The following is a 24,826-nucleotide window of genomic DNA, read 5'->3' as shown; positions in this document are numbered from 1 at the left end:
GCATGGCCGTTGGGCCTTCTCACGAGACCTGGCCACCGCGATCTGGACCGCACCCATTCACTTCTTCCCGTGAATGGCTCCGGTAGACTACGGAGAACTGAAAAACACGCTTGGGGCTCTGAATATGATCAATACCATATGGTGGACTGCCAAGTAAGTAGTACTTACCAAAGGATACAAGCCTTGCGAGCAGTCGAGCTTCAGCGCAACTATGACGTCATCCAACATAAGAGGAGATAGAGGGGCCTTATGTAGTCTCTCCAAAGGCGGGCTTGCAATTCGACCAGTATTTTGTACGAGTTAGTAGTAAAAATCAGCACACGATTCATTTCGAAAGCGTGTACATTGCAGATGCGAAGGCGCAATCATATTCTTGGCTTGCAGTAATCACATCAAGACGAGGGCGACCGTGCTGACAGCGGTCGCGCCAAGGACAGCGTAGCCGGACGCGTACACTCCCTTGATAGTCAAGACTAGCAAGGCGGACACTGTCAGGAGGCCTGGGACGTTGCAACGCGGACGAACCACACTCACACTTTCCGATATCCCAGCCCAAGTGCCGGAGGCCGTTGAAGGAGTGGAATGCGAACGGCGCCGCGAGAAGGACCTTTCCGGTGTATTTCACGGCGTCGGGGAGACCCGCAATGAACTCGACGACGTGCGTCGAGTCGAAAGTCGTCGGTGCGACGAGGTAGGCGAGCGCGTAGCCGTACAGCACTAAGACTTGTTGAGAGGGAGATGATGCCTGCAAGTAGAGAACTACTCACAAACGCTGAGCGCGGCACCGGTCATACGGTTGGCAATGGACGCAATCCAGGTCAGCTGGGGCTGGTAGATGGTGAAGTGGGGGGAAGAGGGGCGGAGGAGACGCTGCTTGTTGAGGATCTGTTGAGCAGCCGAGGGGGGAAGAGACTCGGTCTGGATAGTGCTGGCAACGCGCATACGCTCAGCGCACTCGAACAGAGCGCATATAGCCAGTCCTCACTCACCGCCTCAACATGACATTGCGGAGAGCGACTGCACGCGACGCCGCCCGACCTCAGCGCTGTTGAACACGACTGCGACGGCATAGCACGCACCATTCCTGGGCCTGAGGGCCGCCTGCCTGAGAGCGGGACCGAAACCAACGGCGCGGGTGGAGAACATGGTGGGCGGAGGAGGAAAGGTGATGAGCTCGTCGCTCTTCGCGTCGTGCTCGAGTCTCGACGGTCTCTGTCGGCTTCCCGGATTCGGCCGTAACGCGGGGAATCCACGTGATAACAACGCACCAGCCAATCGTATGCCCTGCGTTTAACGGCGCTTCGTCATTCCTTTTATGGGCATGTGGCGGTGCCAGCACCACGTCCAACAACTTGCTGCCACTGGGTTGGTCTCTTGAAAGACAACCATCTCTGTGAGTTTTCTCTGATGGACTGAAGTAGAGCGTTATCTGACATGAATTTGCAGATTAGCAATGCGTGGCCCGCCGGACCAGTCCCATATTCTTCCTTACTACAAGGCTTGGATGAGATTCCGCGGTGAGTGAAGAAGCGTCGAAGCAACGTCGGGCACGGGCTCTCACTCATGGCGCCGCCAAGGAAGGAAGGAGAAGGAGAAGGCACGCCCGCTGTGGTTGTCTCAATGGGGAGGGTGCCGGCGAAAACATATCAAGAAGGATTTGCCCGCGCCTGCGAAGACTCCGGCGGGTGCTGGAAAGCCGAAAGCAAGGGTTCTCGGAAACGCTACTAGATCGGGATAGCACAGTAGAGGAGAATATCACGATGGTGATGCGACGACTCACACGCCATAGAATGAAAGCTGTGAACATGTCGTTTGTCTGTTGTCTGCTACTGTACCGTATCGTACATACAGTACTCAAATATATGTACATTCGCCCAAACTCTAGCAATCGCTGCTCAATCCTCCGAGACGATGATGGAGCTCTTCCCAAAGTTGTTCCCCTGGAGCACGTCGAGGAGCGCCTGTGCGCTGTTCTCGAGACCCTTCACAAGGTGCTCCTTGTACTTGATCTCGCCCTTGGCGACGCGCCCCGGCATCGTCTTGTAGAACTCATCAGCGTACTTGGAAATGAGCGATGTGTAGAGGAAGCCGTTGAACGTGATCTCGCGCCAGACGAGCTGCTGGAGGTGCTTCACGTTGTACGGCTCGTCGACGTTGTAGCTCGAGATCATGCCGCAGATCTGCGGACGAAGAAATCGCAGTACATGAGAAAGGTCCCCATTATCGACACAACTTGAAGCTGAGACGTACCACGAACGTCGCCTTCTGCGCCGCGAACTCGAGCGCGGCATCGAGGGATTCGCCGCCGACGTTGTCCCAGTAGCTGCATAGTCACCGGATGTCAGATGCCAGTGGAAGGGGCTCGAAGCGAGTGATGGTGCACGTACATGTTGACCGGACCTTCCTTCTGGAGCACCTCGCGCGTGCTCACCTTCTTGTAGTTGAAGGCGACGTCTACTCCGAGGGAGCGCACGTAGTCGACCTTCTCGTCCGAGCCTGCGGAGGCGATCACCTTGACACCTTCCGCCTTGGCGAGTTGCGCGACGATTCTGCGGGGTTGACTGTGAGACAAAAGATGGTTCGGAAGCGAAGGGAAGTGCTCACGCTCCGACGGCACCTGAGTAGGATGAGATGTGGTAAGCGATCAAGTGAGATGCAAGGGAACGTAGGCGGCACATACCTGAGGCGGCGGTAACAAAGACGACGTCACCCTGAAACAAGACATGAGCCAAATGGACAAGATAGGGGACAGAATGTACTCTCACCTTCTGAACCTTCGGGTGCGCGTACTCCATCCATCCGTGGTGGGCTGTCTTGCCTGTTGAATTTGATGGTCAGAACGGTCTGAGCTCACGCAAAGCGATGTGGGAACTGACCAGGCATACCGCACACGCCGACGTATGCAGACCATGAGAGACCCTCCTTGTTGTCGATGACCCTCGCCTGCGCATCGCGCAGAACTACGTACTCCTGGAAAGCTACCCAGCCCATCATGTATGAGTATTGTGCCGACACGTTACTAACGGAGTGCCTTGATACTCACGGAACATTGCATACACATGGTCGCCCTTCTTGTACTTTGGGTTCTCGGAGCGGACCACCACACCGACACCGTCATTCTCTAGACTGATTGTGTCGCGAACCGTCAGCAGATACGCTTCACTGCCAGCACCGTGAAGGTACTCACGGCGTTCCGACTGTGAAGGCGGGCTACAAACGCGGTCCCGTTTAGCTCGCGAATCCGAAATGGCGAGTAGCATCGCGACGTACGAAGTAACTTGGGATACTGGGATCGTGCATCCGGTGCCGTTGGTACGGATCGATCGACAGGACGAGCACCTTGACCAGGATACCGCCATGGAGAGGCTCCTTGTCCAGGTCGATCGTCTGAGACTCGTCATAGATCAGCGTTTTCCCAGGGACGGGGAAACCTGCGTATCATGGTCAGCCGAGCCATGAAACTGAGAATCTACAAGAGCAAAACAACAGCATACCCGTCGGGATTTCGTTGTAGATAACGCGACCGTTCGTAACTGGAGACATGGCGGTAGTACTGTCAAGTATGGGTATGTCGGTGGGAGATGCAGCTGAAGATGCTGGGAGATGTAGCGCATCTGGACCGGGCTATATACTATTCTCCAGGCGGTCGTGACGACATACATACCGTCCCGAGCGCGGCGGCCTTCGCGTTTACCAATTCAGTGTGTCTGACAAAGCTTTCGACGGAAACGTCCAGGAAGAAGCGAGTGGGAGTGTAGTGCGGCGCCGAGCATTCTAATGTGGAGTCGTTGGGGATTCTACTGCAATAGGGGCCTTTCAAGCCCAACGCACTGGCACGCGGAAGGTGCATGATCTTTCTTGACGCCTTGAGCGTTGAGGGCAGGACTTCCAAGCTTCCTAGCTTGCTACGTAAATGACCGGTACGCACTCAGGTTAGCCGGTCGGACGCCACGAAGGAAGAAAGTAAACCGGAAGCTATTAGTCATCAGATCCCGACCTTGCTGACAAACACATCGTCTTCTCCCCTTCTGCGCGGCTCAGAGCTTGGGGATTCTTTTTTTACACCCGGTCGGCTTTCTGTAGAACATCTCATGCTTACCGCTTCAAATCCGAACCTCAACAGTACTCGCGATTACTGTAGATCCTGGCGGCAATGGAAGCTGAATGACGACTGGGGATTACTACCAGCCTCTTTGCCCAGATGCCAAGGCCGTACGTATGCATCTAAGAAATGAGTGTGCCTTTTCGAAGTATAGTATACAGTATCATGTCAGTACAGTGATGGAAGAAGAGATGGAGGCGTCAGGGTCACTGTGCGCTTAGGTTTCCGCTCTGAGCATTCGAGCGCATGCGGGCCGGAGTACCGGAATTCCCCATATGGCTCGTTTACTGCACACGATATCCGCTCGTCAAATGCTCGCTCATATCTAGATGCTCGTCGAGGTAAGGCTTGTCGTTGTAGCCTCACCTGCACCACCGTAAAAGGCTTCAACGTTTGGATCTGACTGGCTCTGCGCCTAACTTTCCGTCCACTCGATCATGAGCCTATACAGGCCTTCACGGGTGTTGCGCGCCAAGTCGGCCAGGTCGTGGGGCGGGTGTTGAGGCCGCGGACGCGGTAATACGCAGAGCGAGGGCGAGGATGCGGCGTTAGGACGGGAATGATCGGGGTCAGGAGGGTGGATAGATCGGAGGGTGTCTCTGGGCAGGTGACGGCGAGATGTGGCCGGAGGAACACCAGAACGGGAGCTAGACGACGAGGGTGGGGGACCGTGTATGGACAACGGGATCTGTGAAACGTATTTAGTCAGGGATCCATGAGGAAACGGCATTCACATTTTATGCTCACCATTTGAAGATATCGAGCTCAATCTTGCAGCGCTTCGATCTCCTGTGCACTCGTCTGCAAGAACTGTTCATACGAGTCCTGGTATCCAGCTAGGTAGACACAAGTCAGACTGCGGCCAACAGTATCAACCCGCGAAGGAGCACCCACCCGGAGTCTTCGCTCGGGCTCTGTACCTCGCGACCACTTCTCGATTGTGCCGTATCGCGGCCAACTGCGCCTGCTTAATCGTTCCTGCAAGTTCGATGGGAGTCAGGATACAGATCGACGGTGCGGACTATGTTGAGCTGTACCGGAGACGTGGACAACGTGCGGAATGAACTTCTTGCCGTCAATGGTCGCCATCAGGGTAAGGCTTGCCCATGCAATCTTGTGCGGGTCTCTCGCGACGCGTATGATGCACAGGTTTGTGCGAGGTGAGAAGTACTTGACTATGGGCGACAAGCACAGTTTTAGCTTCAGCCTTCTCCGATTTTGGTGCCATGCCAGAGGAAAAGAGAACTTACTCGTCAGCGAGGACCCCACTGCGCCCCAGCCGGTGTCACCAAAGTGCGTGATGACGCTTTGTTTGAGCGCAGCCCATATATGTTTGCTTGTGATGTCGTCTTGGGCATGGGTGTTAGGACCCGGGTTCGGGGCTGGGACCGGAAGAAACTCGACCAGAAGCCAGCGGTTCTGGGTGAGGCAGAGTCAGCAATGAGCATGTGCCTTTAGTTTATTTAAATAGTTTTACCTTGAACCTAACCATGTCCAGTTCGACGTATACCTGGGCCGGTACGCTCGACGCGTCGGTGGCGGGGGACGGCTCTGGTCAAGCCTGTTTAGTATAGGCGCCCCTTGTCCCAATGCACTCTGTTCGAGTCTCTGTCGTGACAATTTCCGTCGAGAATTTATGTCAGGTCTACTTCAATGAAATCATATGATAGCTCACTTCCAGATGGACAGAGTCCTTCAGGAGACCAAGATGAGATGAGAGTAAACTGCAAGCAGGCAGAGTCTAGACTCGGTCATCTTACAAGTCGGCGTCTAAGTCGACTTCAGGGCCGGCTTCTCGACATGAACTTCGGCGTGGCGGGGTTACGGACTGGTTACGCACAACCACGTATATGTATATATTATGCCTCAGCCACCGTGAGTCGTTTCATATTTATCTTGGGCTTTTGTTCTTGATTCAACTTCCTCACAAATCAGAATTCTCAGACTGAACGAAGACGTTCTCAACGCAATCCTGGAGATATTGCCCCGCGCAGGGTTGGATGAATTATCGCGGACCTGCCGTCAGCTCCGAGCCGCGTGCATGCCGATCCTCTTCCGTCAGTGCTTTCAACTCATGCAGATCCGTCCTGAGGATCCCGAATGGTTTTTGCCATATTCTATTTGGTCGCATATCCAGTACGAGTCCAACACCCTTTTCCGCTTAACGCCACTTCTGCTCACCTCATGACACAGGTCGCTGGTAATCCAGGACGGGTGCTTCGACAAAATTGATGCAACTGAATCGGAGTACACCGATAATTGCTTGCTTTGCGGAGTCCTTGCCCAGTCACTGTTCGAACAGTGGCTTCCCAGGATGCCGCGGCTGCGTTCAATCACACTATACCAGAACCCGTTCAATGACGAAGATTCGCACGGAATATCATGGCCAACGTTGAGTGGGATGCTGTCAATTCCAACCCTACGCACCCTCAAGATTGACCGACTGCACGTCTGCCCCGCCCTACGTCCCAGTGATGAACTCTACATCGTCTCTGTTGCCCCTCTCGCGTCCTTCGAGTACCTCCTCGGCAAGCCCGCTCTATCGGTCATCATTGAATGGCCGGTGCTCGTGAAACCGGACTACGCTGCCGAGATGAAGGCGCTGAGTACCGCTCTCGGAGCCGTACATGAGAGCCTGGAGGTACTGTCTCTACCCACACCCTCGGTACCAATTCACATTTTCTCCATGCACACCTGGCCACGTCTCCGGCGTCTTGTTCTGCGGGGAGAACCATCCGACAGCCTGATGTCGTCGCTCCTCTCGGGCATTTCTCATCTTCCATTCCTGAAATCCCTCGTCCTCAAGTTCTCCGCGACGGTGCAAGTTCGCCCCGGAGTACTCTGCCGAAGCGAGGATGCCATCGCTTTCCCCTGTCCGGCCTTAGAAGAACTTGTTCTCACCTACCCAGATCCTGCCGATCAGGTATTCGACCATCTTCCGTCGACTCTAATCGCCCTATCCCTTTGCTGCTGGCGTCACTTGTACCACGAATTCTTGAGCCCATATCGATTCTGGATCCCAAGTGACGGGCCGCTATTTGCCCTCCTTCTTTCCTCCACTGATATGTGCCGAGTCCTGTGCCGGTCGCAGACCCCGATGCTCGTGCGTCTAACCCTCGAATATCGCGCCGACGACGGAGACGAGGCGCTCCTCCATCATATCGTTCAAGCCTACCCACGCCTCACCTACCTCAAGTTCATACGGTACAGACCTCGTGGAGTAGACACTGTCCCTGTGGTAAGTGCGGTCGACCAACTATCTTTGTACCTACGTATTGATGAGATATTAGGAACACATAGCTCGGGCATTAAGCCCGCTTGCTCACCTCAGCGAGCTCAAGCTGCACCTGGACCTCCCGGATATGCCTCTTCCGACCCGCGTCGAGGGGCGTGGTGGCGGAGGGTATTACTCTACTTCAGCCTTATCGCAGTTCCGCGAGGCTGTAGACCAAACGGCCAGTGTTTTTGCGCGAGATTTGAGTGCATCCGTCAGGTATGTGTCGATATTCACACCGACGGCATCTCAGACTCGAAATTGGGCACTTTTTCGAGTCATTGATGGGAAGGCGCTATACGAGGAAAATCTGTAATGTTTCGCGCGAGAGATGGCGATATGCGAACCATGGGATCTGTGCATGGGCATCTGACTTTGTGTGGATCATTGGAATGATCGATAGCAGTCGTCTTGAGTCGTCGGAATACATGGGTTGCAGTTATGTACAGTACAGGGGTATGTGTATGAGTATCGAACAGTACGGAAACCTTCGTGGGCGAGTCCTTCAGCCACCCTCAGTCTGTGCGCTCGCTATGCCGACTACCTTTCGATCTCTTGCTGGACCGACTCCTACCAGACCCAGACCCAGATCCGGAAGCCTCAGGTTCTGCGAGCGGCCCCTCGGCCTTGCGCTTCTTCAATGATGAGGACGAGCTCGGTCTGTCACTTGAGGGAGTCGCAGAAGTGGCAGCTGCGCCGCTCCGTTGTCCCTTCGAGCGTAGACGAGCCGTGTAGCTCACCGGGGTTTCGGAAGGAGGAGGCATGTTCTCGGCATGAGAGCGAGGATTGCGAGAACCGATCTTCTTGGAGGGGGGTGAAGGTTTCGGTTTGCTGCAGGGGTCGTGCACAACCCCAGGGACACCAGTGGTGTGCGCCTTAGCCAGCCATTTGCAAACAACGAAGTCCTTCGCAGGCCAGCCGGGGGATGCAAGTGCCTCGTCGAAGAGGTCAATGACTGCGTCATACGTCATGGGTTCCGGCTTGTTAAACTTCGAGCCGACGTTCCTGGCGACCAGCATGGCCATGTCACGGAGAAGCTTGACGAGAGGCTTGTTTCCCGGAATGTCGAAACGATCCACTTGCTTTTGCAACCAATAATGTTTAGCTGACCAGCTGAGCGAGTCCTTCCCGAAGACGAACACAGCCTGGGCGTCCTCAACGGAGAGGTTGTGAATGGTGTGCCGGAGGACGATCCATACCAGGACCCAGTAGATCGACTCGAGATCGTGATGGACGCCGTGCACAACGACGCCGCCATCGAGGATCTCCATCGCGATGAAGTAGTATGTGCCCTGCATGCACGGTGAGCCGATGAAAGCGTAAGTCCGAGAAGATGTACTGACCGTTCGTTCCTTACGTTCATCTTTCTTGTACGTGATGATGACACTACCAGTGGTCTCCAGACCGTCGTCGTCCATCGTCTCAGCAGCTGATAGTTCAGGCATTTCGTCTCCGGGGGCGATGTCCGTCATGGCGCTGTAATCAAAGTCGTGTATGAAACCAACGAACTTGCCGTCTTCCGTCTCATCCACGATCAAGATATTGCCAACACTGATGTCACGATGGAGGACGCCAGCTTTTTCGAATGCAAGCTTGTGACCTTTCTGCCAATCAGTACGGCAGCATTGGCAGAACATTCAAGATATCCACGTACCTTTGACAGCGTCCCTGAGAGCGCAGACAAGTTCCTCCGTACTCGTCGCTCGCTCGAGAGAGCGCCCAACATTATCGATGACCAGACGCATGTGGCTACGTTCACGGTATGTCCACTTGGTGTCAGAACCAATGGCCCAGGAAAATGTCTGATGCTGGGGATAACGGTGAGGGTAGGAAGGAGCTGCTGGATGGCAAGACCATGTTGAATAAGAGACCGCAATGAGAGAGGAGGCTGCCACGTACCTTCACGACCCTTTCCCTTCGAAGCCCCTCCTGCCGCAGGCGACGCTGCCGATGTATGCGCTCTTGGGGCGGAGGGCAATCTCAGATCACGTTTCTCGTCCATGATAGAAACGTCTGCCGTCGACCTCTCCCACTCGAGGACATCGAGCTGCCCGAGATCTCCACCGCATACGAGCTTTGGCAGTCCGGACCAATCCTCATCAGAAATCTTGTCAGATAGCCTCTTATAGAACGTTTCCTCGGGTTGTCGTACGACCTGTCGCCAGGCTTCCTTCAAGATCCTTTGTTTCGGCTTCACTCCGTGAGGCTCGTCGATGAGGCGTTCGTTCGGTCCCAGAATCCGTGTATCCTCGATTGTATGCCAAACCATTGTCGCTCGAGAGAAGAGCCGTGAGTTGACGTCGAGCAGACGGTACAGAATGAAAGGCCGCATGGCGGTCCCATCCGCACCGCTCGGGACCAAGACCCTGCGGCCCTTGTAGAACTCCTTGAGCTCGTTGGTGAGGTCTGGAACCCCAGCGATTCGGAGCTGCTCAGTGACCCAGGTATGATCGTCTTCTGTAAGACGTCGAGTGGTGGGGTCAGCGCCAGCGACTGGTACAGTACGGGATGCAGGGTGCGTGAAGTGCCACAGGAATCGCTGCAGGTACTCGGGGTGCTGATGGATGGGAAAGGCCGGGGAGACCAGAGCGGACGTATGGTCGTACTTGATGACCCGTACGATGTCGCCATAGAAACCAATAACAAACGCGGAGAGGAAGCCGTGTGCCAGCAGGAGGTTCCTCGCATTTCTTGCGCTCTGGACGGCCGTTGCGGCGTTAACTTCACCCTCCCTAAGGTAGGGGTCGTCGTCACGGGTCGGCTTCGCCTCGATAATCATCGCGATATGTTGCCAAGGGGAGGTCTTGAGAACGTCAGGAGCGATCGGTTTTCCGGGGAAGGAGACGGATACATCGGGGTATGTCCACGAATTTGGCTCGACGAACTCGGAGAAGGGGAAGTACATGCGAGTCTCGTGGGTGTCGTAGAAGAACAGTTTCTCGGTGGCGCCGAACCGCGACACGAGCTTCTCCATGCCAGTAATCTGCAAACCTCGTCAATGGCACAAAAAAGGAGCAGAACGAAGTTGACTCACGAGACCAGGATAGCTGTCTACTTCCCTCCCTTTCTCCGGACTGTACAGCGAGAATGCATCACTGATGTCGCGCGCCGGTCGATAGGCCTTTGAGGCCGGGACAAGGTCGTCGATATATTGGTCGAATTGGCCAGGGAAGAAGTGAATGCGGCCAGTGATCTCTGCACGCCAGCTCGCGGCGGCGGCGGCCTTCTGAGTATGAACATCTGCAGGGCGGGTGGGTTGAGCGTTACCCTTCTGAACGCGAGGGGAGGCGTAAGTATCCGCCATACCTGAGCTGCAAGAGCAGCTGCAAGGGCTACTGATTGAGGCTGTAGAGATGGACATCTTATAGATGAGGTGGTGGTTGGAATTGAGGTGGTGGGCTGCGGCGAACAATGGGTCAATGCGCAGGCGCTGATGGAGGACCATGAGGCGGAGACCATAAGCGACGCAATCGATGAGTTAGTTCCGGCTTCCGTGACATAGCAACGGCCAAAGAGCTCACGTTCTGACTCCAAGCGCGCCGTGAATGGAAATCGGGAGGGTCGGGTGAGGGCTTGAAAAGGCAAGTTGTGCTTGAGGAAGTGAGGCAATTTAGGGCAAGAACAATGGTCCAGAAGAAGGGCTGTGATGAATCGTCCCCCGGATTTTAAGCAGGTGTGTCAGCGCCGACTCGACAATGCGCTTTGCAGCCTGACGTGCGCCAGCAGAACTCACCACAATTGGCCGACAATGGTAGTTCTTTGTGTCGGTAATGCGCTCTAGCTCAATAAAGAAACAATTCGTCTCGATGTGTGTGATTTCGCCTCGGTGGTGGAAGAGAGTGGAGGAGTGAAGCACAATTAGCCGATCCGGATAGTAGATGATGTTCGAGTTCATGTCTAGCGCTCGCCGGCCTCGTGTGCCGAGCTGAGCCGAGCGCCCAAATCTCTAACCACAATGTTAGTCAAGGCTTGCACACTGCCTCATGCCATGCTACGGGAATACCAGTACATAGTCATCAATTTGTACACCTGACAAGACTACCCATAGGTGATTCTATGACGAGTGGCTGGTTTGAGTGGCATTCGGTCCCACCACCCGTGACCGGTGGGCCAGCGCTTACAACAATGCTCGGCAGGTGCAGGCCGTCCGGGGGCGGTCCTCGCTCGGAAGATAGCATAAGAGATTACAGAAGAACAGAGCCATTGACGGCTAGCCCACAGGTATATTGCAATTGCTCGGCTTCCACAGCAGAAGCACAGGTACTAACCGGAACAGTGCCATGCTACTATGTCCTGGGAAAGTCCACGATATAAGCGACCATCGATACAGCCCCCGGTCTAGAATTCTCTGCCGGAGGACAAAATTCCGGGGCATCGCACACGGGGCTGACCCTGTTCAGACTCTGGACCGATGCAGTCTCGGCCCGAGGTCTTTGTTACATTGGACAAGGTCGAAGAACATATCAGTTGAATTAAATGTTCAGGAAGATGTGGTAAAGAAGTGGGAGACAAGATGGTATGGCCAATAGGAAGTTGGTGGGCTCGCGAAGCGCAGTATACATGGTAATAGCGACTGTACCTGTACTAGTTGTTCAATTCAAGTTCTTCGCCCGCCAACCTCGGTCTTCCACTGGAGAAGGCGCCCCGAGTAGAACGCGCCGGGAAGGACAGCAAATAGGACGAGATAGTAGTAGAAGCGGTGGTGGGGTGTGTTCGAGAGCAATTGGGCGACGGGGCGGACATCCTTGCGGCTGCGGGGAGGACATCGGCTCGTCGGATGATTGAGGGACGTCCCTGGAGGTGTTACGGAAGACTGGGACGCCTGAGATTGGCACCGATGTCAAACGCCGGTGGCGCATGATGGTACGAGGAATCCGGGGTCGTGTCGCGTCGAGGTGCGACGGAGCAAGGGTTGGAGTTTCCAAAAGTCACGGACGTTGTTGAACACAACGTCGGCGAACGCGAACAAGAGCTGAGGGAGCGGGATATTTGGTAGCACGTTGGACTCATCTGTAGATCCACCATAGAGCCAACACAACCTGCGTGCGGTGATGGAAGTGGACGATTCGGGCTCCTGGTTAACGAGACCTTCTGGGACTGCGACCTGAGATGATCTGTGCGCCATGTTTCGGAGAACGGTCCACACAAGGGCCCAGTAGATAGACACAAGATGGTGATCTACCTCGTGAACGACTGTGTCCTCTAGAAGATCGGGCAGAGGATCGGGCGCAAAGGAGTAAGACCATGTGCCCTGCAGAACCTCCACTACTCAGTATAGAGCCGCTAGAGAACATGGTGAACGGGACTGACCGTGCGTTCTACGTGTTCATCATCGCGAGACAATGCTTGAATCTCCGTGGGTTCATGTACAGCCCAATCTCCGCACGCAGTACTTGATGACATAGTGGGGACGGTGCGGTGGTCGGTCAACTTGAATGTGCGAGTACTAGGAACTCGAAGAGACGGGCTCAGAATTGCAGTTGAGTATCAGGAGACGTAGCTACTCACGTTTCTATAGCTATATTGACCGAGCGTTGCCGAGGGCGTTGCTAGGAATGGCGGAATTGTGCGATGGTCGTTTAAGTTCAAGTTCAAGTTCAAGTTGAAGGCAACCGGGTTACTAGCGCTGGCTAGTACACACCGACGCCCACAAATATAACGCGGGCCGGAGTACCGGTCTCCTTTCTATATAGGCAATCAGTATTTTGTTTGGCGTGTTGTAGCAGATCGTTGTATTATCCAGACCTTCCTTGTATGATGGTCCGAAGATGTAAGATATAGTGTACATGCTGCAAATCCTGCATACGTGCGTCTCGAACACAAAGCGTCCCAGAGAAACATCACAATCCATTAGTCCAAGAAGCAATAAAATACTGTAGATCTACGCCATGAACTCGCGCAGCTGCGCGATATGCGCGTCCCGCCGCTTCACAATGTCCGCGTGAGCGATAGTGCTGCGCAACTCAGCCTCCGCCTGCAAAGGTCTGTCAGCCTCCTGCGACAACAGAAAGAGAAAACATGAGTGGACAAACCTGGAGGAGCCGGTCTGCCTCCCACATGCGATTGGGCAGGCTCTCTAGGGCAACATAGACTGCGGGGATGGAAGAGCATCGTAGTAGCTCCTGCTCGTTAGTGCGAAGGATGGCGAAGGCGATGCGGAACAGGACATCCACGCCGTCGACCATGAAAACGTCCCACACGCGGAACAGTGTCTACAGCTTTGTCAGCATCGAATGTACACGCATGAGAAGAGACATATCACTATCTCACCTCTATGGGCAGGCAGTCCGTGAAGAGCGAGAGGAACCACGAGAAGCAGATCGCGCCGAGGTCTACGCTGAGCTCCACGAGGTGCGCCGACAGTTTCGGCATCAGCTCCCGCACGTAATCTAACAACACCATGGGGCACGCGCGAGAGCTGAGAAGAGAGGGAGAGAAGAAGTCTTCCGGTAGGATGCGCTCGATGATGGCGGTGAGGACCCAGAATGCCTCTTCTTGGTCTGCATGGACGAGTAGTAGCGTCGAGGTGACAAGATTCATGCCCTGGCAGTAACCCACAGCGGGATTGCGTCTACCACGTAGTCCCAGTCAGCACGACAATTCGAGTGCCACCGACCGAAAGCTACTCACCGGCTGTAAGCCATCAAGACCCTCCGCAGCTTCTCGACCCCAGCGCCTGTCCGACCAAAGAAGATGTTCAGGGGCATCGTTCTACACACGTCCTTCTCTATCTCCCTGACGACGCTGCTCATAGGATCGCATTCGGCGAGCAAGTCGGCGAAGACGCCAGGTTCGCGCATCTCCAACGCCCCGCTGCACTCTAACCACGCCTTCGACCTATACGCGAGAGGGATACCGTTCCGCACGAGACGATCGAACTCCTTCTTCTCGTCCTTGCTGGAGGACAGCCCGAACTGCGCAAAGCCGATAAGGCCCTCGCTGTGCTCGAGTTCCTCAGCCTCGTCCGCAGTGCCAAGTCCCAGCAGCTGCGCCGCCCCGCTGACGACGGTAGAACGGTTCCCGGACGAAAGCGACTTGTTCGCGGTCGCTTTACTCCGGTGCTTGAGGAAGAGATCCCACTCCTTGCGCTGCGCCGCCTGCCGCTGATCATGGATGTCCGTAAGCTGCTGGAGGAGGCGTCTGATTATGTTCGCGCAGATATGGCGGGGCGTGTCCGAGTCGACGGAGAGCACAGACGACGAGGACTTGATCGTAGCCGTACTAACGAGCGTCGATGTCCGCTTCATTCTTCTGGAAGAGGCGGGAGAGGCTCCGCGCGAACGCTGAGAGGAGGCCGATATCGAGTCACCGCCGCGGGTGCTACGGATCGTGGGGCGCGTGCTCGTAGAGTTGATGCTGACAGAGTCTGCGCCGTCGTCGCCATCGCAGTCACAAGGCTCCTTAACGATGTCGAGAGCGGTGGCCGAGGCGTCTTCCTCATCCTCGGGCCAGACGTTATCTTCCCTGCGGTCGGCGACCTTAATGCCTGTGAGACAAGCAGGCGCGGTGTTCTTGCACTCCTTTGCACGCAGGAGTAGCAATGCGTCGTAACGTGCGACGTCGTAGATGAAACCGAACCGGTCCGTCATGCCCTCGAGACTTTGCTCATCTCCCTGCGGCGAGATGGACCTCGCGTCGTCGGGGAGCGGGATGGAGAAATGGAAGTCACGCGCAGTCAAAGGGGTGTACTGCCGGGAGAGATACTGGGTGGGTGGTTTGGCGTTCACGGGTATGATAGACTCTAGGGGTACAGAGGCGGGCTTCCTAGTGTGCGACTGTGATGGTGGTGCGGTGTGTTGTGGAGAGTCCGACGAGCTCTGTTTGACGTTATCGGGTGCAACGAGTGGCTTCTTCTGCTGCTGAATTGCGAATGACCCGAAGAGAGGAGAGGCAAAAGACGGGAGATTGACGCTGGTCTTGCGGCTCTTCGGTGTCCGCCGCCCAACCTGTGCAGTCGTCAGGGCCCGGGAGGCAGCAGACGTCGCATCGTTATCCACAACCGGGGAGGCATGCCGCTCGCTACCCTTGCGCTCCTTCCTCTCCTTCCTCTCCTTTGGTCGGTCGCGGAGTTCCAGTCCGCCTTCACGGGCGTTGCTTACGAGCTCGAAGGCCATCTGCGCGATGACAGGACTCGTTTCCCGACCGTGATCAGTTAGGATGCTATTGGCATCCGAGGTCATGACTCGTGTCGCCTGAATGATCGCCCGAAGCGAGGCACCCTGAGGTGGTTTCTCATCGGAGAGAACAACACTAGGTGATGGCGATGCGGCATATGAGGACGAGGGCTTGGAAAGATCAGACAGGATGGGGGTCGGCGACAGAAGGGGACTGCTGGACGGCGAAACGTTTGCGGACTTGACCAAGAGCGTCTCGGGCCGCTCGGGAGGGTGATCCAGATCTGGGATGTCCGTGACAGACATATTGCGTCGCTTCTTCGCCGCCAGCGAAGCTGATGACGGGTTGAGGATCGAGAAGCCCAACGTGCCGAAGACACTGCGCGTCGGCTTCCGCTTCGAAGGAGCAGCCCTGGTCGGCGTTGCAGGAACTGAGTGGCTCGAAGTGACTTCGTCACTGACGGATGGCGTGGACGATGTCTCCTTCGTCGGCTCGCTGGAATCGCCTTCTGTGGGGAAGGGCAGCTTTGGAGCTCTGCTCTTACTCCTTGGCTTCGCCCACCATGTTCCCATCCAATCTCCAAATAACGGTCGCTCTGCCTTCGCCGCGTCATCTCCTGATCCACCCTGGTCCGGACTCTTCGCGGTCCCCGCCTCTTCGGTTCTCTCTCCGTCAGAAGACTCTATTGTCTGTAACGATGGAGGCGCGCGGGCGGCAGGGGATGTCGGAACAGCCTGCGCGGTCACAACAGTGGTTGACACAGTTGGGGAGGGAGGTACGACCAATGTCGCCGCCATGGGCGTCAGGTCATCCTTCGGAACGCTGCGCGAAATCGGAACTTCGTCCTTGATGGCTTCGGTCAATGACTCTGTGAGAGACTACGACGACATGAGCTGCGGGTCCGGAACGCTCAGGAGTTTTGCAAACTCACCATCACGCTTTGCTGCCGTTGGACCCGGTGAACCTGGTACGTGGTCTCATCGTCATTCGGGAAGAGGGATTGAAGAACGCGGGTGGCCACGTCCTTCTCAAAGGGCTGAAGCTCTTGCAGCAGCTGCTTCCCACGCTCCTTCCGAGCAGCCTCCTTCTCAATGAGCTCGCGACGGCTGTCCTCGAGTTCCTGCCGCGCTCGGGTCAGGTTGTGGACGGCAGATGACAAAACACGGATGATGGGGTAGCAGGGGTGGTCGACGGGGATGTCTTGAGAGGAAGAGGCGAGATCAGACACGGCCGCCCGCATAGCGTCGTCCGAGTAATCGTGCCATCTGGTGTTTAAGATCTTCGAGGAAGTCCCAGGAGACATGATGCCAGCGCTACCATTCGGTAGTACGTCGCTCAAGATCTCGAAGTGGGAAGCGGTGTCGGCAACGACATCTTCGCTTGAAGACTCGACTACAATGAGTGGTGGAGGCTTCACCGACCTGAAGAAGAGTTGCATTCAGTCTGGAGCTCGACATAATCAAGACGCTACCGCAGAGAAAATGTGAGCAAACACCGGAGAGCGGGCTGCAGACACAGTGATTTCCGAGAGTCGGCCATGCAGGCAATGGGACGATAGCCTCTGGACGCAGACCGCGGATTCGCGTATGCCCGCACGAACCAACGCGAGGTTGAGCCGGCGTTACCTCTATCAAGGGTCCCGGGCATGACGTAGGTCAAAAGACCTCTCAATCGGCGATCATCCCATGCCTCCCTGCGCCATATTATGATAGTTGTATGGTATCATGAGTACGCAATCAACTCTGCAGAGTATGTTCCAGGATAGTGTCAAGTGGAACAAGATGGCGAACAGCTTGTCACGGGCAATCAGCCTGTCAACCTCTCGTACGCCAATGAGTCTCCTGCTCTTGTCGGCACCTACAGCTTGACTAGCCAAAACATCCCTAGTCACGCCATGCAGAAACACGCCGGTCGTGCAGGCATGTCGTGAACGCTTGCTTGCGGCCACAAGCTTTGTTATGATCCTCTCTTCACTTCCGCACTTTCCACTCTTCGAACAACTCTCCCCGGACTTTGGATTTCACAAGTACGGTGCTCACCTACGGTTCCCTTTCCCATAACCGCGTACGCTTCCATCCCAGTTCGCGTTCGTGTATCGCGTCTGCTCCATCGAGGTATCATCGAGCTGGGCCTTGAGCGTGAAGTAGTCTGTCTGTGGTCTAGGGCTATCCTCGTTCAGCTTGCCGCGCGACCGTCGACCCCGCGACGGCCCTTCGTCCTGCGATAGCGGGTGGGAGTGTGCCGGTGTCGTTTGGGTCGACGAAGACGCCATGTCGGCGACGTCTAGCTAAGCGTCGCGCTGAAGAGAAAGCCAGGGTGGTGAACGTCGAGCGCGAGGGTCGTGGTGGTCGTGCAGGGAGATCGTCGCCGCCGAGTCCAATTACGTCGTCATGCCCATGTAAGGGTTACTAAGAGTTTGCACTTATGTTATTTTCTGTATGTATGTCCTTATTTGGGTTACCCATCCATCTGGCGGAATATTGCAAGGATTGTCGAGCTGCTCCTGTCCACCGAACACTACTTACCTCCGCACATCTTCCTGCTTGTTCTTGATTTTGTCTACATGGGCTGGTTTGGTGGCAAGACTGAGACACCCGACCCAACGTCGAGGGCGGACCGTCAAAAGTGCTGGGAGAGCCGCGACGCTTACTTTGCCTGCCTCGACGGTGCGAATATTGTCAAACCTGGGGACGAGGGGACCGCGTGCGCCGACGTGAAGAAGGCGTACGAGAAGAACTGCGCTAAGAGCTGGGTACGTGTTCGTAGGTTACTAGACTAGATCTCCGAACCTGCGTAGATTGACACGCGTTCAGATCGACTACTTCAACAAGCGGAGAGTCCTGGCTGAACAGCAGCAGGGTGTACTGGCGCAAGCGAGAACACAAGCTGACTCCGTGAGGAGGTAGTCCCAACGTAAGCGTTCTTCCTCAACTCCGTCGGACACCACGCTCCATGTCGCTGCGGCAGAATGACCACTGTTCACTTCCTTCGTTCCAGTCATGTCTTCACCACTCATCTGTACATGTGAGCACCTTCGTGTTGATCGAGACCTTTGCACTCACGCGCTACTTTCTTCGCAGCGTAATACATGCATAATCTGATTCATTCGTGCGATTCGAAGCGTCCACCGTGGGCATGGTTTGTTCATGGTTGTTCGGGGATCCCGAGGTGGCCGTAGCAACTCCGCAATGGTGAGGTCAGTCGTTGATTCATCGAGTTTATTGACTCGCCGGCAGTGGACCGAGCCAAGTCCATCCGTCCAGCTTAAAGTGGTTGAATTCCATTGAAGCTACAGTCGTTAGGCGAGGTTGGCACCTTAGGACTCCGTTGTGGATCTGTCCTCCCGGAAAGCACATTGTCTCGATACTTATGCAGTCTAGCTAATAGACGATCATTATGGGTGTCTTGAATGTTTCACGCCATTCTTACAATGACTGCGACGCATATCCACAGCGATGTGTGCGTGACTGTTGTCATTCAAGCTCCAGAGCCCAGGCTAATGTCAGGTACGCACCTAGCACTAATGGCGTGCCGACGACGGACGTTGATCACTCACTCAGGCATTCATTAAGAGGACGGCCGTCGGCATGAAGGCACTTCGTCACAGTCTTCCGAAAGCGGCTCGAGGATAGAGGAACACAAAACGACATTCTCGCAAATATGCCTCTCGCTGTGCCTAGACATGGTTCGACGATCTGTGTGCGCATCGCAAATGGTCGTTCCGTATTCGGTCGGTGCGACGTTGATGGCGTCGACGTGACGAACGGGCGCAGCACGTCCGACGACGGCGCGGGAGTCAGTCTGCATGGGTGCATGGAGCGATGTTGAACTCTGGTCAGGATATTTCTTCCGGCATGGGTTATCATGAGTACTGACGTCTACACATGATTGCTGCAGTGGCATCCATACACCGGCGACTGCTTTGGCTTATTGCGGTCCTTCTTTGAGGCCGACGCATCAAGTTGGCCAAATGGTGCGGTGATCCTCTCTGATCTTTATCTCGTCAGGAGGTGACGTACGGACTCTTGCGCTTTCCGGGACAGATTCCGGTGTCTTCGCACCCCGATGTCATAACCCGTCGTGAGTCACCGTTGTTACTGTACATGGCAAGACACAAGTCTGCGCTACGCCTGTTCGGCCTAGACATCTCTACAAATTCCTATATGCCATCCCAAGATGGGCGTGAAGAACGTGTACGTAGGAAAGGTTACTTGTTGACACTTTCCTGCGGCGTTCGCGGGACGGTGCCGTGCTCATCGGCCGGTACTGATCGTCAAATGCTGTTCAATGCTGAGCCACAACGCCTAAGTCGGCCATTGCTTCCTTCTTCATGACCACGGCCTTGATTTCCACAAGTTCGACTGCTGGTATGATCATTGATGAGTTGGCAACCGCGTCCTCCGGTATCTCCCGAAGTCTGACATGGACAGCGAACATCATATTCATCAAGCATCCCATGACATCCGTGGCCTTCGAGCTGATGCACGACCATTCTTCTAGTATCAAGATACAGCACTAACGCTGGTCCAAGCCAACCGCGGTATGCGTGGCGGAAATGCCCTAGTGACCGCAAACAGCAGCACTGCCTTCCGCACCGTCCTCTGCAGTGGTTGGCGAAGACTGGCACAGCATCCCTGAGGGTGAGAAGCTCCCTTCGCTGTACTCGGACAGAAGAGGCTCACACTCGGACAACTTCCGCACCGCAGGACCTGCGCATTCCCATGCCGCGATGCTCATATAGAAAGTCAGAAACGTAGATGTTGCGTGAGAGCGCCACCGCCCCTCCACGCCGTCCCCCATGAGTTACCTCCAGTCAGATGCGCTCACGTCCACTTCCGCCGCCCGCGCTCATGCTCTCACGTCAACCGCCCATCGCAGAGGGACGTCTCTGATAGCGCCTCCATCTGCACATGCCAAACCCGAGCCGCCCGCGTTCAGAAGCCCCCTCTCAAAAGCTCCCGCAGACATGCATAGGAGATCCCGAAGCCTCAATCTCTCGACCTTCGGTCGCTACCCCTCCCCCGCTTCCACAGACCCATATCCTTCCCTCCCCGCCTCCGTTTCCCGCTCACGACCTCGCGTCATGCTATCCAAGATCAACACCAGCAATGTCCACTCGCCCGACAGGCCCAGCCGCCGTCCTCATGGTCCGCGCTCGGCGCATTCTCCAGCTGCCAGTGTCAGCTCTGCGAGGAGCGCAACCAAATCACATTACCATGATATATGGAAGACGAGAGCAGGCCCCAGCACGATTCGCACGTCGCCCCCGCAGACGTCGCTGCCATAGTGCGTCTTGATCTCCAAGATCACGAGCTTGAGCAGGAACTGACGATGGCTGTACTTCCTGCAGCGATGCCGACCTCGAGCAGGATCCCCTGTTCAACATCCTGCCCGATCAGTACCTTTCGCAGGGCTCGCGTCGATATTGCCTGAAGCTCGTGGACATCGATCCCCTATCGTCAGACGACGACAGCCCGTTCGACTCGCTCTTCTCCTTCACCGCTTCCCCCGTGGAGAGCCCGTCCTACTCTGCAACGACGTTCAGTGCGCGCCAGCCGACCCGTCCAGCGCCGCTGTCGCTCCACAAGCACAGCTACAGCGACATGTCGTTCTTTTCGCCGCTCAGCCCCGAGTTCGTCTTACGGCCGTTCAGCTTTGAGTGCGGGGACAGGGTCGACCGGTGGCTACACGGCGGCGGGCTGGAACCGCTGCCGACGCCGATGGTCGTGGACCACAAGACGCATGAGCACTGGGATGAGGGCGGGCAGTCGGACTGGCGCGAGATCATTGACCAGTTCCTCCAGCATGCGGATGGCGACGCGGAGGAGCCCGCGTTCCCGCCGACCCCGGGCCAAGGAGGGAATCCGCGCTGAGAGTTCGCGACCGGGGGCCGGCGGGTATGAAGCCCGGCGTGCCTCTGTCTATGCTTATCGGACGTTCGTTGATCATGATTAATCACGTCACTCATTGAGTTTGTTTCGCTTTCTTCGGCATCTGTTGTGTTATTTAGACATGGGACTTCGGTTTCTGGAGGGACAATCATCACACGCTCTCTATCTGGCATCTGTCTACATCGGCCCCGGTCCTTCCCATCCTACAACATACATTGAATGCTATCACTTCCCGTTGCCTTCCCTCCTGCGTGGTGAAATCGCCTCTGCAATCTTGTTGTCGCTGTATACAATATGAGTGGCGTTGCCACCCGTGTCTGCTTTGCGCTGACGTACAGTATGTGCCAGGGTGTAACATCGTCTTGTATCATGGCTCACCCTGAAGAGGTTCATGCTACGTAGCATGCATTGCAATTTCGCACATGTGGATGACCCTGCGTGAACGCCCAGCGCAGAGGTAAGTCTCAGTACCCCTCAACTTGCACTGACCAAGGTGCCACTCAGTAGTCAAAGCGGTCCTCTTGACGATCACATCTACGCCGGGCCATATAAGTACGTGAATCACCTCCCTCGTAACATTCTTCTTGAGCCACTATACCACTAACAATCGTCTCGTTCAAGATGGGCCAGCTACCCATCTCATTCGATGTACTCCTCCGGAGCCACCCTTCAACGTACCTTCGCACATCGTATCAACAAATTGCCGTCCCTTATGTATCCTCCTCCAAAGCCTTCCCATGAGCGATTCGGAAACGCGCCCACATTGATCGAGATGCCGTAGGAGTAAAGATGGACACGTACTTGACAGACGCACTTAACTCTCGCGCGAATAGACCTGCTGTTTCCTGCATAGTCTCGCGGAACTGCGCGAATTCGGAAGCATCGTACAGCCCTCCACCGCCACGCCCAAAGGTGCGACTCGGGAGAGGCATATCCGGGAGGTCCAAGTACAGCTTCAGCTCGTTGAGGTGCGCAAGCGGGCTTAACGCCCGTGCTATGTGTTCCTGATATCTCATCAGTACGCAGGTACAAAGATAGCTACGGAAGAGCACTTACCACAGGGACAGTGTCCGCCTCACGAGGTCTGTATCGTATCAACTTGATGTAGGTGAGGCGGGGGTATGCCTGAGCGATACGATGGAGGAGCTCTTCGTCTCCGTCGTCGGCACGATATTCGAGGGTTAGACGGAGGAGCATCGGGGTCTGCGATCGGCGCAGGACTCGGTACATCTCAGAGGAGGAGAAGAGCAGGTTGAATATCAGCCCGCCACTTGGGTCCCATGATCGATATGGACTGAAGAATTCATGATACAAGTGACGCCAGCAGCAAAGGGAAAGGGCGAGTAGAGTCGGCGGAAGATGGTCGAAGATCTGATCGGCGGGATCTGGATATGTAAGAACGAGTTCCTCCAAGACCGGACAGGGGAAAGAAGTGACATTGTCGCCTCGCCAGAGCACTCCGGGGCGAGTTTGCACCGACGCGGAGAACTTGAGGACGAGGGATTTCAGGGATGGAAGATGAGAAATGGCCGAGAGGATCGACGACACCAGGCTGTCGGATGGTTCTCCACGCAGAACAACACGCCGTAGACGAGGCCAGGTGTGCATGGAGAAGACCTGAATTGATACCGAGGAAGTGGGTAGTGATATTACCTCCAGGCTCTCGTGTAGCGCCCTGAGAGCCGTGCTGAGCGCCTTCATCTCCGCGGTGTAGTCGGGTTGCCTGAAGGCAGGCCGAACATAAACAGACGATAGAGCTGGCTTGTCGAAAATGTACTGGAAGGATGCGAGTGGGGCAACTGAGGCAACGTGGAGTTCGTCATCGGGTCGTAGGGCAGGACAGACATGCAGTCGGTCAATCTTGAGGGTGCGTATGGTCGGAATTGATATTACCGCGCACAAAGCAGACCATGATATCCCATGCGATTGCTCGCCACTGAAGGGATTCTGGTATAGTGTGATTGAACGTAGCCGCGGCATCCTAGGAAGCCATTGCTCGAACAGCGGCCCGGCAAGGGCTCCACAAAGCAAGCAGTTATCGGTGTACGGCGAGTCACTTGCATCCATTTTGTCGAAGCAATCGTCCCGAATTACCAGCGACCTGTGTCAGGAGATGAGCACATGTGGCATTAAACGGAAAAGGGTGCTGGACTCGTACTGGACATGCGACCACAGAGGAGCCGGTAGAAAAATGTAGGGTTCCGGGAGACGCACTCGCATGGTTCGAAAGCATTTACGAAAAAGAATCGGCATGCATGCAGCTCGGACGTGACGACTGGTCCGAGATAACGCACCCAACCCTCCTACGCAGAGCAATATCTCTAGGATTGCGTTAAGAACGTCTTCGTCAAGTCTGAGGATACTGATTCACGAGCAAGTTAGCAAGTAGAGGTCCCGAATAGATATAAGGCGACTCACGATGTTCGAGGCATGATACTTATATGCTCTTGAGTGGACGGTTGTGGTACGCAACAACCCCGCCACGCCGTGGAAGTTCATCATGTCGAGAAGCCGGCCCTGAAGTCAGCTTAGACGCTGACTTTCACACTTGACTCTTATCGTATCCTCAGATTGTCTGAAATTGTCACGACAGAGACTCGAACAGAAGGCATTGGGACCAGGGCGCCTATTGACTAAACTTCACGGTTGACCAGAGCCGTTACCTACCACCGACGCGTCGAGCGTACCGGCCCAGGTACTCATCGAACTAGACATGGTTAGGTTCAAGGTAAGACTACTGGAAGAGGCCCAAGGTACACACTGAGTCTCCCTCATGCAGAACCGCTGGCTACTGGTCGAGTTTCTTCCTATCTCAGCGGGACTTAACACGCATGCCCTAGAGGAGATCACAAGCAAACATATATGGGCTGCGCTCAAACATAGCGTCATCACACACTTTGGCAACAATGGCTGGGGCGCAGTGGGCTCCTCGCTGACGAGTAAGTTCCCTGCTCATTTGGCGTGGCACCGAAATCGGAGAAGCTAAGATTGTGCTTATCGCCCATAGTCAAGTACTTCTCTCCTCGCACGAACTTGTGCATCATACGCGTCGCTAGAGACCCGCACAAGATTGCATGGGCGAGCGTTACCCTGATGGCGACCATTGACGGGAGGAAGGTCATTCCGCACGTTGTCCACGTCTCCGGTACAGCTCAATTGAGTCTGCACCATCGATCTGTATCCTGACTCTCATAGAACTTGCAGGAACGATTAAGCAGGCGCAGTTGGCCGCGATCCGACACAATCGAGAAGTGGTCGCGAGGTACAGAGCCCGAGCGAAGACTCCAGGTGGGTGTTCCTTTGGGGTTTGGTGCTACTGCCAGCGGCCGCAATCTGACCGCGTCTTCCTAGTTGGTTACCAAGACTCGTATGAACAGTTCTTGCAGACGAGTGTACAGGAAATCGAAGCACTGCCAGATTGAGCTCGATTTTTCCCAAAGAGTG

The 24,826-nt window shown here is 55.4% G+C and overlaps 11 protein-coding genes across 11 annotated transcripts; 4 read left to right on the top strand and 7 right to left on the bottom strand.

Annotated features, from left to right (window-relative positions):
- Positions 1 to 240: 240 nt before the first annotated feature.
- On the bottom strand, positions 241 to 1,146 carry L226DRAFT_555006 (SDHC, cytochrome b subunit of succinate dehydrogenase; the record flags this gene model as incomplete). The annotated part of the gene is made up of 5 exons (XM_067683032.1): positions 241 to 473; positions 535 to 717; positions 768 to 928; positions 990 to 1,017; positions 1,080 to 1,146. The coding sequence occupies 5 exons, from the start codon at positions 1,144 to 1,146 to the stop codon at positions 388 to 390; spliced, it is 525 nt and encodes a 174-aa protein (XP_067530517.1). The 3' UTR covers positions 241 to 387.
- Positions 1,147 to 1,793: 647 nt separating this feature from the next.
- Positions 1,794 to 3,791, bottom strand: L226DRAFT_493677 (NAD(P)-binding protein). The gene is made up of 11 exons (XM_067677455.1): positions 3,495 to 3,791; positions 3,271 to 3,431; positions 3,188 to 3,210; positions 3,044 to 3,126; positions 2,877 to 2,978; positions 2,766 to 2,818; positions 2,681 to 2,711; positions 2,605 to 2,617; positions 2,388 to 2,549; positions 2,251 to 2,323; positions 1,794 to 2,180 (listed from the first exon to the last, which is right to left on the bottom strand). The coding sequence occupies exons 1-11, from the start codon at positions 3,541 to 3,543 to the stop codon at positions 1,896 to 1,898; spliced, it is 1,035 nt and encodes a 344-aa protein (XP_067530516.1). The 5' UTR covers positions 3,544 to 3,791; the 3' UTR covers positions 1,794 to 1,895.
- A 1,076-nt stretch (positions 3,792 to 4,867) lies between these two features.
- On the bottom strand, positions 4,868 to 5,524 carry L226DRAFT_470957 (uncharacterized protein; the record flags this gene model as incomplete). The annotated part of the gene is made up of 4 exons (XM_067676348.1): positions 4,868 to 4,938; positions 4,997 to 5,080; positions 5,140 to 5,277; positions 5,353 to 5,524. Coding segments are annotated over 4 exons (465 nt in total), but the record flags the coding sequence as incomplete, so codon positions are not given.
- Positions 5,525 to 5,954: 430 nt separating this feature from the next.
- L226DRAFT_493670 (uncharacterized protein) lies at positions 5,955 to 7,893 on the top strand. Its single transcript, XM_067677454.1, has 4 exons — positions 5,955 to 5,977; positions 6,038 to 6,238; positions 6,296 to 7,340; positions 7,393 to 7,893. The coding sequence occupies exons 1-4, from the start codon at positions 5,964 to 5,966 to the stop codon at positions 7,690 to 7,692; spliced, it is 1,560 nt and encodes a 519-aa protein (XP_067530514.1). The 5' UTR covers positions 5,955 to 5,963; the 3' UTR covers positions 7,693 to 7,893.
- Positions 7,774 to 11,212, bottom strand: L226DRAFT_515198 (uncharacterized protein). Its single transcript, XM_067678436.1, has 8 exons — positions 11,110 to 11,212; positions 10,898 to 11,017; positions 10,683 to 10,806; positions 10,411 to 10,616; positions 9,276 to 10,359; positions 9,031 to 9,213; positions 8,720 to 8,976; positions 7,774 to 8,668 (listed from the first exon to the last, which is right to left on the bottom strand). The coding sequence occupies exons 3-8, from the start codon at positions 10,735 to 10,737 to the stop codon at positions 7,892 to 7,894; spliced, it is 2,562 nt and encodes an 853-aa protein (XP_067530513.1). The 5' UTR covers positions 10,738 to 10,806; positions 10,898 to 11,017; positions 11,110 to 11,212; the 3' UTR covers positions 7,774 to 7,891.
- A 684-nt stretch (positions 11,213 to 11,896) lies between these two features.
- L226DRAFT_616524 (uncharacterized protein) lies at positions 11,897 to 12,942 on the bottom strand. Its single transcript, XM_067686916.1, has 3 exons — positions 12,885 to 12,942; positions 12,687 to 12,822; positions 11,897 to 12,627 (listed from the first exon to the last, which is right to left on the bottom strand). Exons 2-3 carry the CDS (start codon positions 12,777 to 12,779, stop codon positions 12,217 to 12,219), a joined length of 504 nt encoding a protein of 167 aa, XP_067530512.1. The 5' UTR covers positions 12,780 to 12,822; positions 12,885 to 12,942; the 3' UTR covers positions 11,897 to 12,216.
- A 145-nt stretch (positions 12,943 to 13,087) lies between these two features.
- L226DRAFT_539388 (TBC-domain-containing protein) lies at positions 13,088 to 17,852 on the bottom strand. Its single transcript, XM_067681675.1, has 6 exons — positions 17,531 to 17,852; positions 16,423 to 16,912; positions 14,007 to 16,369; positions 13,647 to 13,947; positions 13,409 to 13,588; positions 13,088 to 13,350 (listed from the first exon to the last, which is right to left on the bottom strand). Exons 1-6 carry the CDS (start codon positions 17,761 to 17,763, stop codon positions 13,258 to 13,260), a joined length of 3,660 nt encoding a protein of 1,219 aa, XP_067530511.1. The 5' UTR covers positions 17,764 to 17,852; the 3' UTR covers positions 13,088 to 13,257.
- A 148-nt stretch (positions 17,853 to 18,000) lies between these two features.
- Positions 18,001 to 18,657, top strand: L226DRAFT_555002 (uncharacterized protein). Its single transcript, XM_067683031.1, has 3 exons — positions 18,001 to 18,243; positions 18,305 to 18,515; positions 18,572 to 18,657. Exons 1-2 carry the CDS (start codon positions 18,055 to 18,057, stop codon positions 18,395 to 18,397), a joined length of 282 nt encoding a protein of 93 aa, XP_067530510.1. The 5' UTR covers positions 18,001 to 18,054; the 3' UTR covers positions 18,398 to 18,515; positions 18,572 to 18,657.
- A 1,362-nt stretch (positions 18,658 to 20,019) lies between these two features.
- On the top strand, positions 20,020 to 21,756 carry L226DRAFT_539383 (uncharacterized protein). The gene is made up of 3 exons (XM_067681674.1): positions 20,020 to 20,131; positions 20,198 to 20,777; positions 20,842 to 21,756. The coding sequence occupies exons 2-3, from the start codon at positions 20,458 to 20,460 to the stop codon at positions 21,362 to 21,364; spliced, it is 843 nt and encodes a 280-aa protein (XP_067530509.1). The 5' UTR covers positions 20,020 to 20,131; positions 20,198 to 20,457; the 3' UTR covers positions 21,365 to 21,756.
- A 57-nt stretch (positions 21,757 to 21,813) lies between these two features.
- On the bottom strand, positions 21,814 to 23,839 carry L226DRAFT_493657 (uncharacterized protein). Its single transcript, XM_067677453.1, has 4 exons — positions 23,801 to 23,839; positions 23,541 to 23,744; positions 22,439 to 23,483; positions 21,814 to 22,386 (listed from the first exon to the last, which is right to left on the bottom strand). Exons 1-4 carry the CDS (start codon positions 23,812 to 23,814, stop codon positions 22,093 to 22,095), a joined length of 1,557 nt encoding a protein of 518 aa, XP_067530508.1. The 5' UTR covers positions 23,815 to 23,839; the 3' UTR covers positions 21,814 to 22,092.
- Positions 23,840 to 24,155: 316 nt separating this feature from the next.
- Positions 24,156 to 24,804, top strand: L226DRAFT_471100 (uncharacterized protein; the record flags this gene model as incomplete). The annotated part of the gene is made up of 4 exons (XM_067676354.1): positions 24,156 to 24,321; positions 24,390 to 24,527; positions 24,587 to 24,670; positions 24,734 to 24,804. The coding sequence occupies 4 exons, from the start codon at positions 24,156 to 24,158 to the stop codon at positions 24,802 to 24,804; spliced, it is 459 nt and encodes a 152-aa protein (XP_067530507.1).
- Positions 24,805 to 24,826: the final 22 nt, after the last annotated feature.

Source organism: Lentinus tigrinus, assembly GCF_003813185.1.
Source record: "Lentinus tigrinus ALCF2SS1-7 unplaced genomic scaffold L226scaffold_42, whole genome shotgun sequence".
In the NCBI taxonomy this organism is placed as follows: domain Eukaryota; kingdom Fungi; phylum Basidiomycota; class Agaricomycetes; order Polyporales; family Polyporaceae; genus Lentinus; species Lentinus tigrinus.
This window is presented reverse-complemented; position numbering and strand designations above follow the sequence as displayed.